Raw genomic sequence first — 21,074 nt, 5'->3', positions numbered from 1 at the left:
GCTTACATTATCTCAGTTGTCACTTTGTTTGTTCTTTGACATTTGTGCGTCATACTTCTGCAGGTGTTTCTCATAAATGTGTTCCTGAAGTGCTTTCCTATATTACGCATTTTCACTACAGGTTTTATTCCTAAACAAGATTCATTGGTTGTTGAGCACATCCTTTATAGACCCATCGTCAGAGGCCTGTAACTACCTGCAGCTCAGACTGTAAAGTTTGCATCCATAATTTCTTAAACTTGGTGATAACTGTTTTTTAATGCATAAGTTTGCTTAGGCCCATTAGCAGCACTCTCAATATATTGTGTTCAGAAATCTTGATATCTTGTTTTAGTGCATAAGTTTGCCTTGTATATGTTTGTATTAAACCTCTTTAGAACCACCTATACCCATGCAATACTCTTGTCAACACTTTAAAAATTGCATTTTTTTTTTACATTCTCCCATCCAGTTCTCAAAAAAATTCAGTTTCTTGGGCAAAGCTACAGTTTTCCTTAATAGCTTTTTCTGTTGTACAGGCCCAGTCACCTCATTTCTATTCCCCACTTGGAATACCTGCACAGCGTTTTCATGTTCTTTCATTTAATTTCTGTTTACAGAAGGCATCAGTTCTGCTTTAGTGTTAGCACTCCTTGGTTGCCTTTGTAATTCCCCTTTCTTAGCCATAACAGACATGCCTTTCAACCTCTTAGCCTAAGAAATCTTAGACAAAGGAGCAAAGGTAGGGACAGATTTTAAATAATGCTCTTATAAGCTTAGAAACTAGATAGAATAATGGCTTTTAATAAGTTTTTTTTTGTGTTAGCATGCATTTTCTGAAGGATAAAAAGTCTGAAACTCAAATGTGTATGTCATTGTTTAGTGACTTCACTCGTCAGTGACTAGCCAGAAGACTGCAAATTTTATGAAGAACAGACCAAAAATCTGGATAGTGTGCAAAAAACAGGACAGCTGAGAAGTATGGTCACAGATGCAGTACCTTTTTTTCAGCCTTTTATTCTGTCTGAGATAGCAAAGTTCTTTGGAGCTTAACCTTTTCTGTGCAACTGTCACCAGCTTATTTTTGCATTACAAACATTTTTTTTTTTTTTTTTTAAGTAAAAGGTCTTCTGTTGTCTGTTTCATAACCAACTGCTTTGTGCATACCCTTTAATATTGGGAATATGGTCTGCAGCCTCTCAGCATTGTTCTCAAGCTAGCTCATTAGTGTTTAGTTGCTGCGACAACATGCTTTTGCTTTTTAGCTACTTTATTTCTTGGTTAACCGAAGTGTGTCTGTTTCACAGAAAAACCCAGTGGGTTTATATCGCACATCACACACATGTTCCCCTTTCACCGACATGATTTTCTCTTTATTGTTTAGGTATAAGGTAAACTCAGAAGTGCAGAAGACACAACCAGATTTACATTTGAGGAACAGTACTTTCAAATTGTTTCAGAACACATACAAGATAGTTGCTGGCTTAAAAGTAGTTAAAGCCTGTTGTGCCTTGCTGCGTTTCAGCTCAGATAAAAACTGCTTAAAAAATTTAGTGATGTTCAGTTTTCTTTTTGCTGGTATGGCCGCGGTGGTGCAGCGGTTAGCGTTGTCACTTCACAGAAAGAGGTTCTCCCGTTCGATTCTCGGCTGGAGCGCCTTCTGTGTGGAGTCTGCATGTCCTCCCCATGGTCGAGTGCCGTTTAAAGGCATGCAGGTAGGAGCGTGCATGAATGGGTGTGCCGTCTTTGAAGGTTGGGCGTCGGGCTGGCAACTCTGCACCATAAAAATTCACTGCCAATCACAAGCGGACCGGAGTTCTGCTGTGGCAACCCCTAACTGGAAAAAGCCTAAAGACATTACTTTAGTTTTCTTTTCATTGTCTTTATGAATGTTGTAATCACTCAAATGCTTGTGCTTTTAAGCACATACTTCTTAACGATATCAGTACTCCATTATTCATCATTGCATATCTTGCCTGGCACCACTTCAGCAAACTGTTATTCACAGACGTTAGTGAGGCAACTGTTCTGCAAGTTCATTGTTGCACAGCTTTGTTAGACCAAATAACAGCAGTTTTCTTTAGGTGTTACCTATCGCTGAACCTGCATATTTAACTTGGATAAACAAAAATTTATTAACACCTGCCATAGTTAAGCTGTTTTTCCATACAGTACTTTAGTGTTCATCATTGCTTTCCTCACACATCTTTTAAAGACCAGAGGCTCCTTTTAAGCAATGTTCTAATTTAACAGAAAAATTGTTGGCATATCTGGGCACCACACACTTCTTCATACCTCTTTTGCCAGTGCTTCAAACACTGCTTCCTAGTTCTTCTCCCCGGGGTGGAGTAATCAACAGAGATTGCAATTGCCCACATTTTTGATCATATGTGACAGCATGGAGGAATTTAGCTCAAAACTCAACAGTTCGATTCCTCACATGAGCTATCACACTTTATCTTTATTTCACCTGTTTTCACCATAACAATTCATACAGTTCACTAGGAGGTGCTTTTAATATCCAGCAGCAGTTTTCTTAAACCAGAGACCTTTTTAGATATAATGGTAGAACTCCCATTTTATTTAAGACACAAGCACAAATGAAAATGCATTTATTTTATTTAAAGCAAGCACAGTTTATCAGTTCTCAGTTCTTAGCTGGAGGGGGATACAGTCTTTTTACTAAAAGGGTCTCACAGAGATGGATAACTGGTGCCAGAGCCATGGCCTAAAGCTAAATGCCAAAAAGTGTATAGTCATCCCCTCTGGAAAAAACAAAGTGCCCACAAATTACCACATAGGTGGTAATCCATTAAGACGGAAGAAGTAATTAGGGACTTGGGGACCCAAGTAGATAGCAATCTCTCCTTTTGACAATCATGTTGCCAAAGTGGTTAGATAGACCTTCTATATAGCCCACCTTATCATGAAAGGGATCACATCTAGATCAAGAGAGGTCATTGTGCCCCTCTACTCATCACTCATCAGGCCCATAATTGACTACAATGCCCCGTTTGGGATGTACCTTACCCGACACCTTCAGCAACTGGAAAGACCCCAAAAGTATCTCACCAAGAGGATCAAGGGGCTCAAACAGATGCCCTATGCAGTTCGGCTAAAGAAACTCCAGCTCTACTCAGTTGCGTACCGCCTACTCGGAGGCGATCTGTGTCTGACATATAAAGCCATTTCCAACCCAGAATTAATGGACATGCTTCACCTCAGGAAATCTAAATCCCTTAGAGCTACACACTCCAGGGACTTGAACCTCAGCACAGAAATAAATAGGACATGCTGGAGGGACAGATTCATATCCCAGAGGCTCCCCTCACTCTGGAACAAAATCCCAATCCATGTCAGGCAGAGTCCCTCACTGACCCTCTTCAAGAGAAATCTTGACAAATGGATGGGAGATCGTAAGTTTACCCCTGGGATCTCTTCTGTGTCGCTGCTTGACAGAGGTGCAGTAAACAAACCTTAAAAGGGCTACCTTCTGTGACCTACTATACAGAGGCACAGTCAACTAATCTAAAAGGGTGGCGAAAGCCAAACACACTCTGGCTAGGCTTATAAATGCCCTAAGGCAGATAGCCTAGTATCAACCTATGAACAACAAAATGCTCATCACCTTTTAAATAGCAAGTCCCAGAAGTAGAACTGGGCTCTAGAAATTCATGCATCCGCAGCATGCAGCCTTTCACACTTTAGAAAATGCTTCTTAGTCTCCTTTTTGTAGTGTCGCACTTTACTGCAGATAGTGATTTTCTTTCTTATGTAACCCAGCACTTTGTCACGTAGGAGAACTGTGTCATTTAAGAGAACTGTGTTCTTGCTACATCTTACCTTTTCCAAAGTTTAAGAAATTCTTGTCTCTTGAGTCTGCATAAAGATCTGCCTTGAGTAACCCAGTTCATCTCCAGGTACATGAACTATAGCCCTCCTGGCTACAGCTTACAGCAGACATGGTTAGAAAGGACTTACATTCAGGGTCCAGGGAATCTGTCTCGGTTCTTCATTTGCATTTAAAGTTCGAGCTGAAAGTGTATGTCTGCAGTACTTCATTGGCTTTTCCATTCGGACCATATCTTGCTCCTATCCAAAGTATTGATTCCAAGTTCTTTAAGAATTTCCTCAAGCTCCTTAGATGGTGCTGTATCAGAATGTGTGTGTGTGTGTGTGTGTGTTTGTTTGAAAGAAGTCTATATATGTGTGGGGGTGCACAGAGGTGTAACTAGGGTGAAGTGAATGAGGCAGGTGACCTAGGTGCAAAGTGCTGAGGGGCATGATTGGCAGTTCTCAATCAGCCTTCAGTGCATATAAATGCAGTTATTGCATTTTTGGTCAGAAAAGCATGTGGTATAAACTGCAGCTTAAATGGGGAAAAAGAGCTTTTTTTTCCTTACTCCCAAATCTGGGGAGATAGTTTCCCTCTCTGTCTTTCTGCAATTTGAAGTTGAAGATGTGCCAGGTCATGAGATGGAGCTGGGACCAAAAATATCTAGCTACATTTCTGGGGTACCTTTTGTATTTGCAGAAATAAATGAAATCCAGCATCAAAGGCTATACAAGACAGTTTGACCAGAGCCCATTTATGTGTACTCCTTCAGTTGTCCATGCAATGTGATTCCATGCAGTCCTCGCATGTAGCTTGATCTGTAGAGGAAACTGCTTTTCCAGTGTGTTTAGTCCAGGTTTATTTATGGGATAACGCAAAATGCTTTCTTGGCAGTGCATTGGGAGAAGGGGACTGAAATCAGTGCACTCCATACACAACAGACTTTCTGCAGTGCTGTTCACAGTTGTGACATTCTTGCAATCAGCATTAGCAACAGGCTTTACCACGCAAGTAGGGAAATATCCCATAACTTCCCTTACCGTTTACCTCTCTCAAATTTCAGGGATGCCTTCACATAGTTCTCTTGACTCCTGCTTTTATCCAGGGTTCAGGAATCTTATTTCTTCCTTGGATATTGACCATTATCTACCAAAAGTCTGATCTGCCTCTTATTGGTTTCTATAGAGCTTGGCCTCATTCTGATCTACGTATTTTGTACTTGTGTCTCATGGTATATCATCTGTTAAGACAACTCTAATAGACACAGTCCATTAGTGAGCACTGCATTCTTCAGAGTCTGTCACTGTGCCACATGGACTTCCCATCTGCCCTCAACACAGAACCTAGAAGTACCAGTTTCAGCATTCTGAGATGGAGTGTAGACTTGAGATGGCCTATCCACTTTTAAACTTATATATTTGATTGTTTATTTATGCTTTGATATTCAGTCCCACAAGGCCAGTGGCGCCTCTTTTTTTTTTTTTTTTTTTTTTTTTTTTTTTTTATTTTATTTTTATTTTTAGGAGAGAGACTGTGGTGTTTGTACTGACTAAGGGAAATTTGGTCAGGGCACTGTGGAAATCGCATTACTCTTCACATATATCGGTTCCTGTTCCTAGTGCTGAGAGTCCAGAGGAACAAAGCAATGGAGAATCAATCGGAGGATGAGAATGGAGTGTTTTTGCATAAATTAATGTGGAAAATATTTAGCTGAAACATTCAGAGGATGTGGTTATAATGATGAATTGGTTGTTACAAATGGTCAGCATTTAGTTGATCCATCTGTTCATCCGCAACCCCTTTTCCCATTTTTTGCAGATGGGATTGGGGTGTCCCTTCAACACTAACGGTCATCTAGAGCCAAGGTTTACACTGCCAGGTGGCTAGCCTGCTGCGGTAGTTCTTCTACACTGGATGCTTGCATGCAAACTCACATCTATGGTCAATTTAGTATCCAGTCCACCTACTGCATGTCTTTAGAATTTGGGAGGAAACAGGATCACCAGGAGGAAACTCGTGCAAAAACAGGGAGGATGTGCAGACTCTGCACAGAAGGCTCCCCCACCGAGAATTGAACCAGGGAGCCTCTTGCTTGACTCTTGTGAGTCGACAATGATGTTCATCATGCATACAGCTGCAGTCATAACAGATGGGTTTTCCTGCCGTCAGGCGGGTCCTCGGTTGGCCGAATTCCAAAGTCTAGGTCCGGCGTCGGATGTCGTCACTTCTTCCCTGACGTCAGTGCGACAGGGGTATAAAAGAACCAGCCGATGCCATTTTCTTCAGTCTTTCTTGCTGCGCGGTGCCCGAAGCAGAAGCAGTTCGCAAGTGCCGGTCGGCCAGCTCCTGAGATTACGAATATTTTTCAACCGAAGACTTCTTAAAAGCCAAGTACCCCGTTGGGGAAACTTTTCTTGCCTCAGACCGATGTCAGACAAAGTTAATAATTGCATTTCATGTGGGAAGCAAATACCGCATAAGGATTTCCATTCCCTCTGTATTCCTTGCTTAGGCCCAGACCATGACGTCTCGGCCTGTCATTTTTGTGCTACGTTCAACAGACGCACTATTAAGCATCGGGCGGAGTTCGCACAACACTATTTTGGCAAAAAGTTTAATTACATTATGTAGTCTGACACTCTGACTCCAGTTTTGAGTAAAAGACGCAAAGATAAGGACCGACATACGAGGTCCGCGACTTCTACCGACACCACGCTAAAGCAGACTACAAGTGCTCCGGTTCTCAGCGAGGCACCTACGCAGCCCCTGACTACCGATGACACTTCATTAGCGGTGTCTTCTGTGCCCGAGGTCGCAGGCTCTTCGGCCCACACCCCGACTACAGATACCGAAGCCACTCTTGGCGGGGAAACTCAGAGTTTAGATAGGCCTGCCTCCTCTCAAGGTGTCTTCAGGCCCTCTTCTTCTTTTTCCATTAAGGCTTTCACTAAATCTAAAGCAGCCATGCATACTAAAAGACAAGCTCCACAGGGCCCCATGCCTAAAAAGCAGATACTCAAAATGGCTGAAGATTTGATTACTCTTATCAGGGGTTCTCAACCCCCTCGGACAAAAGGCCCAGAGTGGAGGAAGAATACCCTTCCTCGGACCAGGCCTCCATTACTTCAGAACATTCTGAGGACCAGGAACATTCATACTCCCCTTTTGAAGATTCTGATGCAGAGGAGTCCATTCCCTCTGTCTCCCCCCCCCCCCTGAGGATTTCTCTTTTGGGGAAACCTTGCATACCTTGAGGGAACACTTCCACTGGGAAGGCCAAGAGTACTCAGACCCCAGGAAAAGGCTCAGGGACTTTCTCTTGCTCCCTCAGCACAGGCCTCTGGCTATACCTCCGGTCTTGGACATACTAGATGTGTATTCAGAGGCCAGCGTTAAGCGTTAACCCAGATTCTTTACCTCCAGCTCCAGTCAAGCCTGACCGGTATTACCGGGTTCCTGATTCAAACCAATTCCTATACAAAAATCATGCGGCTGACCCAGAAACTATTTCACAGGGTCCCAAGGGAATTAAGGCCTCCACTGCCAAAAATCCATTACCTTCAGAGAGAGATTCCAGAGCTTTAGAAAGGTGGGGGAAAAAGGTATACACCTCGGCCACCTTAACCATGAGGGCATTAAACTGTCAGTTCCATATGTTAAAGTATCAACAGTTTTTGTTATCTCAGTTGAAAAGCAAAATGTCGCAACCTGAATAACCAGACTTGAAGGAGTTGCAGGATTTGTTGCATAGTGCAGAGCAAGTGGGTAAACATACCTTGCAATGTGGTTTTGATGCCTTAGAGGCCTCATGTAGAGCTGCTGTTACAGGATCAGTTATAAGTAGACATGCTTGGCTCAAAGAGCAAACCTTACCAGATCATGTCAAAGAAAAATTACTAGATGCACCTCTTCAAAAAGATGTATTGTTTGGTGTTGAAGCTGAGGAGGTATTAAAGAAAATGGAGGAAAAGGCAAAATCAATGCAAACAGTGAAAGATTTTCTACAGGTACAACCACCACGTTTCAGTAGAAATTGGCCTTCAAAAAATTGGTCCTTTCCAGCCACGGACAGACCTCAGAGGGTAGATACAGGCGCCCGAGGGGTAGAGGGCAATCTCAAGGATCATTTAGAGGCAGACAATGGCAAGCACCTACACCAAGAGGTGGTGAGGATAGTTCACAGCCATTCAGAAAGCAGAACCAATGACTTTCCCCTTTGCATGCCAAGCAAGGCCCAAATGGCAGCACCTTTAAGCGGAAAACTGGCATTATTTTCGAAAAATTGGCATATTGTCACAAAAGACAAATGGATCCTGGACATCATAGACAGAGGCTACAGATTCCACTTTCACACCCTTCCAAAAATGAGAGGCATGCCAAACCTGCCACACAATCAAAGGGCAGAGGCACAAAAACAAATTTCAGATCTCATGGACATGAAAGCTATTCAAGAGGTACCTGCACAAGAATAGGGCCTAGGTTTTTATTCCAGACTATTCCTGGTACCAAGGAAGGACAAAGATTGGAGACCTATTTTGGACCTATCCATCCTAAACACATATTTACTCGTACCAAAATTCAAGATGCTCACATTACAGCAGCTTCTTCCCATGCTGGGCAAGGAGTCTTGGCTGGTAACATTGGACCTCAAGGAGGCATACCTGCATGTCCCAATCAGACAAGATTGCAGAAGATACCTCAGATTTCTTGCAGGTTCAACCCATTATCAATTCTCTGCATTGCTCTTTGGCTTATCTACTGTGCCCAGTGTGTTCACTAAATGCCTGGCATCAGTAATTGCCTTCTGCAGACTTCAAGGGATACAAATATACCCATATTTGGATGACTGCCTCATCCAAGCGGACAGCAAGCACATACTTCTGAAACACCTGGCGTTTGTAATAATGTTGTTGAATTCTCTGGGATACACAGTCAACAAAAAGAAATCAAGACTAATACCCTCTCAAACAATAATTTTCCTGGGTGCCAGCTTGAATACAAACACCCAGATGGCCTACCTCACGCCAGAGAAAGAAGGGCAACTAACTCAATACTTCAGAAAACTGGCAACTCTCACCAGGCTGACTGCAAGGAAAATCCTGCAGGCTCTGGGATTCATGGCATCTTGCATCCTGCTAATCCCATGTGCAAAGCTGCATATGAGGAAACTTCAATGGTACCTAAAAAAACTTATGGTCTCAACACAGCCACAGTTTGGAAACAATTATACCACTGATTCCATGTCTTCAAAAGGAATTTCTATGGTGGGCTCAAGCATGCCAAAGAAACATAGGTCTCCCATTCTGCAAGCCTCAAGCAAATCAAGTCATCACAACAGACCCCTCGGACTACGCCTGGGGGGGGGCACACATGACAGATCGGTGCATTCAGGGCAAATGGTCACAAAAAGAAAAGCACCTACACATTAATCAAAAGGAAATGCTAGCAGTAATAAATGCTATTATGGCTTTCAAAGACCTACTGCATCCAGGCCAGCTATTGATAAGGACAGACAACACCACAGTGATGTGGTACATAAACAAACAGGGAGGAACCCATTCATATCCCCTATGCAGGCTAGCCATGTCTCTATGGAACATGGCTCTGGAATTACAAATCCAACTTCAAGCACAGTTCCTGCCAGGCAAGGAAAACACGCTGGCAGACAACTTGAGCAGAAATATGACAGATCCACACGAATGGAAGTTGCATCCTCAAGTCTTTGCAAAGATAATTCAAGCATGGGGAAGGCCAGACATAGATCTCTTTACCACCCACAGAAATTACCAATTGACAAAATTCTGCTCAAGGACCTTTCATCCACAGGCCTGGAAAGTGGACACACTCTCTTTCAGTTGGACAACAATGACAGTTTATGCCTTTCCACCTCTTCCTCTGCTGCCCAAAGTTCTATTAAAAGCCAGAGCAGACAGACCAAAGATGATTCTCATTGCTCCAGACTGGCCAAGACAACACTGGTATCCACTCCTGAGGAGCCTGACACGTTCCCCACCATGGATCCTGCCTCTAATGCCTCTTCTACTGACTCAGCACAACTTCAAAACTCTTCACAGTCAGCTGAAAACACTCAATCAGGCTGCATGGAGGATTCCTTAAATTCACAACAGACCCTACTCTCCAAGGAGGTGCAGGATGTCATTTTGGAGGCCAGAAGGCCTTCTACTAGAAAAGCCTACTCCGCAAAATGGAAACTGTTTTGTGCCTGGAATCAGAAAAAGGGTCAGAATCCTGGAACACTGAATTTACCTCAAATATTACAGTACCTAGCTGAGATGCTAAACAGTGGACTTTAATTCTCCTCCATCAAAATCCATGCCTCAGCCATTTCTGCAGAATACAACACTGATCCTCCCTTATTCTCTCACCCTCTCTTAAGACAGTTCCTCAGAGGGGCTAAGAATATAAAACCCCCAGAGAAGCAACCAGTACCTGCTTGGGACCTCAATTTAATTCTAGAGAAACTGACCCTGCCTCCTTTTGAGCCAGCTGCTTCAACAGAACTGCAATATTTGTCATGGAAAACAGCCTTCCTTCTGGCTATCACCTCAGCTCGCAGGGTTTCGGAACTACAAGCCCTCATGGCTGTGCAGTCTTTCATCATTTTCCATCAGGACAGAGTTTCCTTATGAACCAATCCTTCTTTATGCCAAAGGTAGTATCCAGGGTGGCCTTGAATCAGGCTATCCACTTACCTACCTTTTACCCTAATCCAAAAAACAAAGGGGGGAGATTACTACATTCCTTGGACATTCACATACAGCTCCGTTATTACTTGGACAGAACAAAGCCTTTCAGAAAATCAGAGCAACTCTTTGTGTCCTATGCTACAGGTGCTCAAGGGAAGCTTATTTCCAAACAGACAATCTCAAAATGGATAGCCCACTGTGTATGCTTTTGTTACTCTTTTCATGGTAAACCTGTACCTACAGGCATCAGATCTCACTCCACAAGGGCCACAGCTACCTCCACAGCTTTCCTCAGGGGGGTTCCTACCAAAGATATTTTGGAAGCAGCCACTTGGAGTTCTGTACATACTTTCTCCAAGCACCATCACCTACCGTTATACTCCAAATCTAGAGCGGGCTTTGCCACTGCAGTCTTGCAGGGCATTCTGGCTCCTCCTAGTTCCTCTTAGTGCCTACCACCCCTTTTTTAGCTTTGGGATTCTACCCATCTGTTATGACTGCAGCTGTATGCACGATGAACATAGTACAGTTTTGTACCTACCATAAATGTAGATGTTCGAGTGCTAATACAGCTGCAGTCCAGGTTTCCCCCCCTCCTTCCCCTCTTGGGACAGGCCTAATGGCCAGCACCCCCTCGTACAACATTCATTGGGGTATTCTTTTATGGTGTATTTGCTTGCAACTACTGTTTTTTTATTATATTGCATTGCATTATTACATAAATTTATGTTTTGCCTTCCTTCTGGGGGCACCTGACATCTGGGGCAAGAAAAACTGAAGAAAATGGCATCGGCTGGTTCTTTTATACCCCTGTCGCACAGACGTCAGGGAAGAAGCGACGACATCCGACGCCGGACCTAGACTTTGGAATTCGGCCAACCGAGGACCTGCCTTACGGCAGGAAAACCCATCTGTTATGACTGCAGCTGTATTAGCACTCTAACATCTACATTTATGGTAGGTACAAAACTGTACTTTATCCACAGTGCTACTTAAAACTGATCATGAGATGGAAAATCCAAAATCCGGAAATTTTAATAAGAGATGTTGCCCAGGAGGTGGTGTTTGGAAGATGATGTTGATATGGAATGACAACCATTTGTGTTTGGACATAGCACATGTTCCTGCATGATTTGATGGATATTTCTGCCAGCTGTGGCACAAGTAAATAAAATGTTAGCTGTTAGGACAGCTAGCAAGATATTGGTCTTCAGTTACAGGGTCCTACATGAAAAAGGAAATTGGTGCTTTTTTTTTTTTTTTTTTTTTTTTTACAATTGCGTTACATGTTTGTCTAGTCTTGGAATGTGTGGCTGAACTGCACTGACCATGACAACACAAGTTAATTTAAATGTCCAAATTTGCTTTCATATTTGGGACATGGCCTGAAATCCTTCATGCAGAACTCTACAACTGTGCATCTGCCTCATTGAGCAAGGGAGAAACTGCTTTGAAGTTGGCTGGCCACCTTGTCTGTGCGGATATCAGTTTGGCAGTGTGGCATATGACCAGACCTCTTCTCTTTATGTGCTTTTCTTTAACTTTATTACATTGTATGATGTAAAAGGTCACACTTGATTACATAAATTAAAAAGTTGTGTACTGTGTGAGCTATATGTGTGGTGTAATGCTCTGTAATTCTTGTCTTGCAGATGAACTGCGAGAATATTTTTCACAGTTTGGGACGGTGAAGAAGTGTTTAATGCCATTTGTAAGTATTTTTTCCACTTTGAATGTCATTTAACTTCAGTTGCATTCTCATTTTGTTTTGTACTTGACAGTACTGGCAAAAAAATCTAGCTCTTTTTTTTTTTTTTTTTTTTTTTTTTTTTTTCTGGTGTTGCATTCAGGCTTGTAGACGGTCCATGCTTGCTACTTGATTAAAAAAATCCAGTTTTATCTTGTCAAGTTTTAAAGTGCAAGTTTAGATCTTAAACACCATTTGCTTTCTGAAGCATCCTGTGCGTTCCCTTTGTATCCCTGTTTAAGGTAGTGTACCCATCCATATGGCAGACCTGGCTTGTTCCTTCTTTGAATGGTATCCCCCCCCCCCCCTCCAAAAAAAAAACAAAACAAAAAAAAAAATACAGAAGGAGCAACTGTAAGCAAGTGTGAATTACCTTTGGTTATGATCCCAGGGACTCTTTCCCCAGCAAGACCTGTCTTGTGCTTGTGTCACTGAAGTCTTGACTTACTGCGTTGAGAGAGTTCATTCCAGTGCTTTACTGCCCTTAATCTGTTGCAGAACAAGAGGATGTATTTGGGTGTCATAATATTTAATGCCAACTCCGCGGTGGTGGTGCTGCGGTAACGTTGTCACCTCACAGCAAGACGTTGTCCCGTTCAATTCTCAGCTAGAGCGTCTATTGTGGAGACGTGCGTGAATGGGCGTACCTTCGTTGAAGGTTGTGCGTTAGGGCTGGCAACTCAGCACGTAAAAATCAACTGCCAGTCATTAGCGGACCGGAGTTCCGCTGTGGCGACCCCTAACTGGGAAAAGCCGAAAGACACAACAACAACAATATTTAATGCCAACTAATCTTTCTTTAACAAGCCTGTTCCTGGTTCCAGTTTTCCAGTATCATAGACTAAAATCCCTGCCACTGTGCTGTTAAAGTAGGCTGCCTTACTTTTCAGTCTCCTTGAGTGTCTGCTATGTAGCATTTCATTGTGAAGATGTTTCCTTTCTGTATACATCCCCTTTATGGGGCATCATTGTGGATCTGCATTACAGTTTTTAAGATTATATTGACATGCTGCATCTTGTTTACCTGAATTCAATTCCTATGGCCTCTGCCAACATATACTTAGAGAGCAAAACTGCTGCTTTGTATTGTGCTGATAGGCAGCATTGAATGGTGGTTCTAGAAGGTACTGTAATTTCACTGTTGTGCAGGTTTCATTGAGATTGGTGTTGTTGCATCTGTCATTTTCTCTAAGTTTTGCCCATCTGCACACTGTAAGGTCTGCTTTGTATTTACCCCTGAAGTTTAAGGTGACAGAAGGAGCATCTTGTGTTTGAGCTAGGAATATACACACACACACTTTTTTTTTTGCCCCTTTTACAGATGTTCATTTGTAATTTGAGTCTGTTACTGAATTATTTTGATTTGGTTTGTTAAATGCACAAAGCAGAGCAAGTAAAATAGTGATGACCCTGAATAACGATCAAGATTTTAGATCAGGAGTTGTCCGTGGCCTGGTGTTGTGCATCTTTTCTGTTGTAATGTATTAAAGTGAGGCATCTGCCATACTTTTTGGCAGGGCTGTGTATTTGCAGGCCCTTAGAGGTCGGCTGTATCTAAATATGTGAGGGTTGCAGCACTTAAATGTTTAGACAACTTTTAGATAATTTTGTGAGAGAATCTGATTTCCCTACCTCACTCTTTTTAATGTATTTTTAAACCAGTGGCTCTTGACCTCTCCTACTTTTATGTTAATTTGTTTTAGTAACTCGACCACTCCTCTCTCATTTATTCTAAGGTCATATTGTAAAGGTCCATAGTCTTCATTTGTTCCACCTTCATAGTTTTGCAGCCACTAAATGCACACAGGCCTGTGGTATTAACTCCCCCATGTTTTATTATTATTTTTTTTTTACTCTGCTGTACTTAGGACACAGGATTAGGTGCTGGTACTACTAAGTAGCTATGAAAACATTAAAACCAGAACAGCAGAGTATGTAGGAATACAGTATATTGATTAGAGTAGTATCAGTACAGTAATTTGTCATTGATTCCTAATAGCATTTGTAAATGCACTGTAGTATGCGCATAGCAATGTTTAATATTGCCCCCCACACACACACACAGTACGGTAGGGCACAGAGGCATAGCAGAGAAAATGGCGGATTAGGGTAGGGCAGTATCATTGATGGCAGCTCCAGATAAGGGAGCAAGACATTCAAAGAAGAGCAATGGAGGGTAAAGCAAGAGAAGGGAATGGTGTTAAGGTTTGTTAAGTAAAGGAATAAAGATGGTAAGGGATGATGGACTGAATACCAACCTGGGAAACCAGAAAGAAAAGTAAACTTAAAGGAATAAAAATTTGCAGAAGATTAGTGAGGAGGCAAGATAGAGTTGTCTGAGGTATTCAGGATTTAGGGTAGGGGTTGCCTGATAGAGCTTTGGTGTGGACATGGGATCGGCAGCAAGATTGGTTAGCTTCAGGGAAAGATTTGGGAGCTAGAGGTGGATAAGATGGGTTGGTTGTGGAGGGACCGAGAAGGGACTGTACTGATGTGTGAACTAGGAAGGACTATTTGGCAGATGGTAGGAAAAGGATAGATTAGAGATAGAAAAGACATGGGCAGTACAGTTGGACAGGCAAGTGGGGCAGTACAGTTAGAGGAGGACAGGCAAGTGGGGCATCAGTTGCAGCAGAGAAAAAGGCAGGAGCTAGAAAGTGGAGAAGATGTGAATGGCAGCCAGAATAGAGGTGGTGTGTGAAGCCATAGTGTAAAAGGCAGTAGATAAGGGTTGAGGGTTGAAGTGGAGTGTGTTGAGTTGAAGGTGGCCAGCCAGATGACAGCTTTTGAGAGAGCAGGGAGGAACTTTTTTTCATGAAAAGGTGTCTGTGGAAAATTGATATTAGGAGAAGGACAATTCTTGCTGCATTACAGGTTTTCTCTGAGACGCAACTTGAGTATCTTTCATTTTTCCTGTCTCTTTCTTTGACAGGATCTCTGTAAGCAGCAAAGAGGTTGTGAATAACTTTCTGGCTTCCATGAAGCTTTTGTACCTTCTAGACTGAATATTTACCACATCATATATTAAGTTTGGCAGTTGGTGCAGAGGTTAAAGTTGTGAACTGTAGTTCCTTGTGTACAGGGTTTGATTCCATCAGTTCTCATTTACGTTACTGTGTGGTCTTCAGCAAGTCACTTAACCAGACACTGCTTCTGGGACACTCCCTGAACAGGGACTGTGTCCAGTGGGCCTACCTGGTTAACAAATAGGCTTATTACCTCCCTATTTTTTTAGTTATATCTTTTTATGAATATTTTTGCTTACTAGCGTTACATTCTTCATGATAAGTTAATGTTTAACCCTACACTAAGAATGCCATGGGCTTTATACATTAAAGTAAAATCAGATCTGAAGTAGTTTACTTCATTTGGTCTTCAACCTGTGGGAATACGGATCCGTATCGGATCTGAGCTGGCAACTTTACTAGCATCTGCTCTGAGCTCCAAGCTCCTCCCCCGTACCCCTTAATACACCCCCAGATCTCATTTGCTGCGAATAGCTTATGCATAGGGATTTCTTGTGCTCCAAGTTTTTCAAGTGGGTAAAAAACTTTTAAAATATCGCTCTTCTTAAAAATCATTAGGTAGTGATAGAATAGGTTCCCCTTTCTCCTCCCCTCATTTGGTGCATCGGTTAGTGTTTTAGGGTAGTTAGCTTAGTTTGTATAGTTGTGTGGATTTTTTTTGCTTCCCCTCGCCCCTTCAGTGTTTCTGTGTGCGAGTGTGGTGAGTGGGTGTTCTCAGAGAAAGAAAACATTTTCTTTTAAAAATTTTCTTTCTTCTGACAGGATGCCTGACAAGCCGATTTTCAAGAGATGCATTGAGTGTAGCCATAAATTATCCCCTGCGGATGGCCACACTCTGTGTGTTATGTGCTAGGGGGTGGCCCATCTGAGTGTAGATTGCTCTGTGTGCGGGGTTCAACCCTCGAGCCATTAAAGATAGGAAGGCCAAGTTGGCTCTGAAAGGCCTTCTTCCCCCCCTCAGAGACTGTTGCCCCGTCTTCGGCTTCAGTAACAGTGGCTGCTGCGGCCGCCTCTCCTTCTCTTCCCATGGCTTCTCCTCCCTCCCAGTCTGGGACTCAACCTCCTGTACAAAAGCCTGTGGAAGCGGAGTGGAAAAGGGGCAGAGAAAAGGAGAGAGAGTCGAAGGCGAGGGAAAAGCACAAGAGGTCTCCGGACCTCCCTTCTTCTTTAAAAACCTTATGGATCTGTGACTCCCCTCGGCTCTGATCTCCGAGGTTCTCCCCGGAGCCAGAGGAGACGCATTCAGCTTCTAGGGCCTCGGTGCCCTAACCAGCAAGGTCAGAGTCCGTGGCCTCGTTGATGTCCACCCGGTCTTTGTCTGAGGTCGATATGGATAAAATGAGGAGGTTCATCTGTACTCTGATCCAGATGGAGGTCTTGTCAGCCCCCTCTCCCTCCCTCAGGAGAGGGGAACTCGCTTCCTTTTTTCCAGCCGATATCTCCTTCTCCAGTCAGCCCGTCAGGTTCGGAGTATTCGGATCCAAGGATGGCTTTAGTCAGGGGGGTCGGCATGGACTGTACCTGCTTTCTCAATGCCGACAGCTGCCTGGAGTATTTCCAGTCTGACCAGCTGGGATCTGAGCCGTTCTTGGAGCCAGAGCTTGGGTGTCTGATCCGAGGGAGTGCAACTTTTTTCATCGGCTCCGCCTTTGTCAGGCCAAGTTCCCTCCCTTGGAGCTTTATCCACTTCAGGCCCAGCTCCGATTTTATCGTCTGACCTGGGGAGACCGGCCTCCATTTTGGTTTCTCAGGAGGTTCGCTCTTCTTCGGAGTTTGTGGTAGAAAGGGTTCTCTCCACTGGATCGAGACCCCTGACTGCTCCCTCGGACTCCACCCAGACCCCCTCGGCTCTTGCTACGGTCCCCATCATTTTACCAGGGGGACAGCCCATGCTATAGGAGCCCCAGATGGTTCCCCCTGAGGAACAAGTGGCTTGTGAGTTCCTCCCAGAAAGCCCCATTGTAGAGGTCCCTTGCAAGCATACGTGCAAGAGTAGACACTTGGACCCCCCCCCCCCCAAGTCCCTCACCGAGGATATGGACTTGGATGATGGAGAAGGTTCCCCTAGGTTACCTCCCGAGGAGGTCTCCTTTGGAGACCTTATGGAAATCCTGCACCCTTGGGGAGGTTGGTCTGCCCCCAAACCTTCTGATGAGTCCGTGTTCTTGGAGGCTCTCGGCATGGGCCCATCTACTTCCTGGGTGTCCCCTCCCGTGGATCCTTTGGTAGATCTGGTCACCTCGCAGGCATGGAAGGAGCTGGATACCATGGAACCAATTCCAAAAAAACCCAACAAAATCTTAAGTCCCCCTACAGACCAGCATGGAACAAGGGCTCTCCCGTAGATGCTATGGTGGTAGCAGCAGCCACAAAGAAGGAACTTGCCCAGGAGAGTTCCTCCGCTCATCCCCCTGACTGAGAGTCACGGATGATGGACCACCTAGGGAAGCAGGTTTACACTTCAGCTCCCTTTTTCAATTAGTGCGCTGAACTACTTGGCCCATGTCACCAGACTTCAACGCGACCTGGTAAAGGAGCTGGGGGAGTCTCCCCCCAAGTCCATGTCGCAGGAGGACATGGCCTCGTTCTCATCGAGGATGGCCACTTTAAAGCAGTCTCCAACATATCCATGCGACTCCTTTCACATGCTACGGAAGGAGCGGCTAAGGCAGCTGGGTCCGGCGTGTCCATGAAGCGCAACGCCTGGCTCAGATTGTCAGTTTTCAGAACCCTTCAAGGTGTCCTTTGCCCCAGTGCCCCTTATGACGGCTCTACTCTATTTGGTAAGACCGTCAAAGAGACATTAGTCTAGAGTGAGAAGGTTGGGAAGACACTACCGTCCCGTTCCGCTTCTTGAACCCTCAAAGGTCCTTTTCCCCAGGACCAGAGAGGGCAAAATAAGATGTGGTTCTGGAAGTCACAGTATTCCCGGGACACTCGAGACTTTTCTTCCCCTAGAAGCAGAGGGGGACAGAATGGATGATGGCCCAGAAGCAGAGGGGGTCCGAGGAATTTTGGGTCTTGAACCTTTCTCGGACAGACCCGGGCAGCAACCCTGAGGGGTGGCCCGACTGCTCTACTCTGGAGGCAGTTGGGGGGACGATTGTCCTTGCACCTAGTGGTATGGGAGTCCATAACATCAGACCGCTGGGTGCTTCAGATCACATCCAGAGGATGCTCTATCCCCTTTGTGGATTCCCCCAAATCTCCCAGACCCCTCCCGGACGTACCACCCACGCAAAGGGAGGCAGCAGCACAGGAAATTTCCAAGCTGCTAGAAAAACAAGTAATCAAAACTGTCCCCCCAGATCATTCCAGATCAGGCTTCTACTCCGGGTTCTTTTTGGTGCCAAAGTTGGAACTGCCATTGGCATATCCGATTCAACTCATTCGAATCGGTCAGTCGTCCCTCATATGGTGGATGTGTTCTCTGACATTTTGGAGGGATGACCCTTTGTTCCAGCCCTGGCCCAAGCCACAGTGACCACGGATGCCTCCCAGCTCGGGTGGGGGGGGGGCGTTGTTTGGGCAGGACAGTCCAAGGCCTCTGGTCTCCTATAGAGACCAGCTTGCACATAAATGTTCTAGAAATGAGGGCGGTACTTCTAGCGTTGCAGGCCCTTCATGCCTTTCTTCCTCGGAACGGTTGCAGTTCAGTCAGACAACATGTCAGTGGTCTGGTATATCAACAAACAGGGACCAGATCTTAATCCCTTTGTCGCGAGGCCATGAGAGTGTGGGAATGGGCGATCTTCACCGCTCTCTTTCTCATTGCAACACACATTCTGTGACGGTCCAGCATCCTAGTGGACAGGCTAAGTTGGACCACTCTTATGCCTTACGAGTGGTCTCTGAATCTTTCATCAGCAGAACAGATCTTCCACGAGTGTGGTCAACCTTGCTGCAATCCCTTTGCATCTCCTTCCGCCGTGAAATGCAGCACGTTTTTCGCTCTGAACCCCTGCCAAGGGAGTCCCCCAGAGATGCTAGAGTTCTTATTTGGCCTCCCAGTCTTCTGTATGCTTACCTGCCAGTACCTCTTATTCCGAGGTTTCTTCAGAAATCTCGGGGACTGGGGAGCAAAGTGATCCTCATTGCCCCATTTTGGCTTCGCCAGGTATGGTTTCCCTTCCTTTGGTCTCACCTTCTAGCTCCGCCTTGGATCCTGGATCCCATTCAGGATCTAATTTCACACCCTTCGGGGGTGCCTCATCCGAATCTGGACAGTTTGAAGCTCACAGCTTGGCTGTCCAGTTCCTGTGATTGCTAGGACTCCTGGACTATCCTCCTTGGATATATTTTGGTGGCTGCTCATAAGTTTTCGACAAGGAAGGTTTATCGCAGCAAGTGGAAGCTTTTTTCCTTTTGGGCCTCTCAAAGGAGTTTAGACCCTTTCACGGCTCCTATTTCCGCCATTCTTGCTTTTTTTAGCTGATATTTTTCAACACTGAGCTAGTTCTTCTACTCTCAAGGTTCAGTTGGCTGCAATCTTTCATTTTCATGTGATCGAGAATTCTGCCTTTTTAGCCTCTTCCAGACTGTGTAAAGCCTTTATGAAAGGCACCTTTTTGTTACGCCCCCCCCCCCCCCTGTCAAAGATCCTGTTCCCCCATGGGACCTTACTATGGTTCTTCAAGCTTTGGTCGCTCCACCTTTCGAGCCTGCTGCAACAGCAGATCTTAAATATTTATCTTGGAAAACAACTTTTCTGATGGTTATTACCTCTGCCAAAAGGGTTTCAGAATTACAGGACTTGTCCATCAAAGTTCCTTACATGATTTTTCACAAAGATAGGGTTTCCCTTTGAACCAATCCATCCTTTCTTCCTAAGGTGGCATCATCAGTCAATATCAATCAGACCATCAATTTGCCTGTGTTTTTTTCCTAATTTTTCTAACAGGATGGAATACAAACTCCACCTGTTGGATGTTCATAGACAGTTACAATTCTATTTACACAGGACTAAAAATTTCCGTAAGTCTGATCAATTGTTTGTATTTTTCTATAAACCCTTTTTGGGGAAACCTACCTCCAAGGTCACTATTGCTAGAGGGATTTCTTCATCCATCCTTCGGGTCTATAAAGACAGAGGCATATCTCCTCCAGGTCAGGTGAAGGGTCATCTCATACGTTCTTATTACAAATTGGATTTGACTTCCAGAAGGAGAGCATCTTTTGGTTCCATGGTGCTCCGGAATATCCTTCCATGAGGGCCTCCCAGGAGTTTTGTCGCTGGGGACGGTCTGTCCCACAGGTTGAAGACCAAATGAAGTAAACTACTTCAGATAAAGTATGTACTCACCATAACATTCCATCTGAGTAGTTCTACTTCACTTGTCTTCAACCGTCCCTCCCTCCTTCCCCCGGACCTTGGCATATGAGCAGCCTACAGGCTGTAGTTATAGGTCACAAGTATTTTTTCAGGTCGGGTTATCAGTATAAGGTTCAGCAAACTCGATCTGGGGATGCAAGGTAGTGGAGGTGTATTATGGGTAAGGGGAGGAGCTTGGAGCAGATGCTAGTAAAGTTGCTGGCTCGGATCCGATACGGATCTGTATTCCCACAGGTTGAAGACAAATGAAGTAGAACTACTCTGATAGAATGTTATGGTGAGTACATCACTTCTTTTTTTTTTTTCTACACATCTAATAACCATTTCAACAAAAGCAAGATCGTGTTGAGTAGAACAATATGATTAACTCTGAATTCTTCGGTGAGCTTCTGGATCTGGAATACTTAAGAGTCTTCTGTTTAGGCAGCTGATATTATTTTTGGGATAC

The 21,074-nt window shown here is 44.3% G+C and overlaps 1 protein-coding gene across 1 annotated transcript in view; it reads left to right on the top strand.

Moving 5' to 3' along the window:
* LOC122804273 (SRA stem-loop interacting RNA binding protein) overlaps nucleotides 1-21,074 on the top strand; it is a 310,845-nt gene that overhangs the window by 66,064 nt on the left and 223,707 nt on the right. Inside the window, exon 2 of the mRNA XM_044074051.1 lies at nucleotides 12,174-12,232. Coding sequence (XP_043929986.1) covers nucleotides 12,174-12,232 — 59 coding nt within the window. The remainder of the gene's footprint in view (nucleotides 1-12,173; nucleotides 12,233-21,074) is intronic.

Source organism: Protopterus annectens, chromosome 6.part0, assembly GCF_019279795.1.
Source record: "Protopterus annectens isolate FY-2018-M chromosome 6.part0, PAN1.0, whole genome shotgun sequence".
Taxonomy (NCBI): Eukaryota; Metazoa; Chordata; order Ceratodontiformes; family Protopteridae; genus Protopterus; species Protopterus annectens.
The sequence above is the reverse complement of the archived record's forward strand: the minus strand, read 5'-3'. Positions and strand labels throughout refer to the sequence as shown.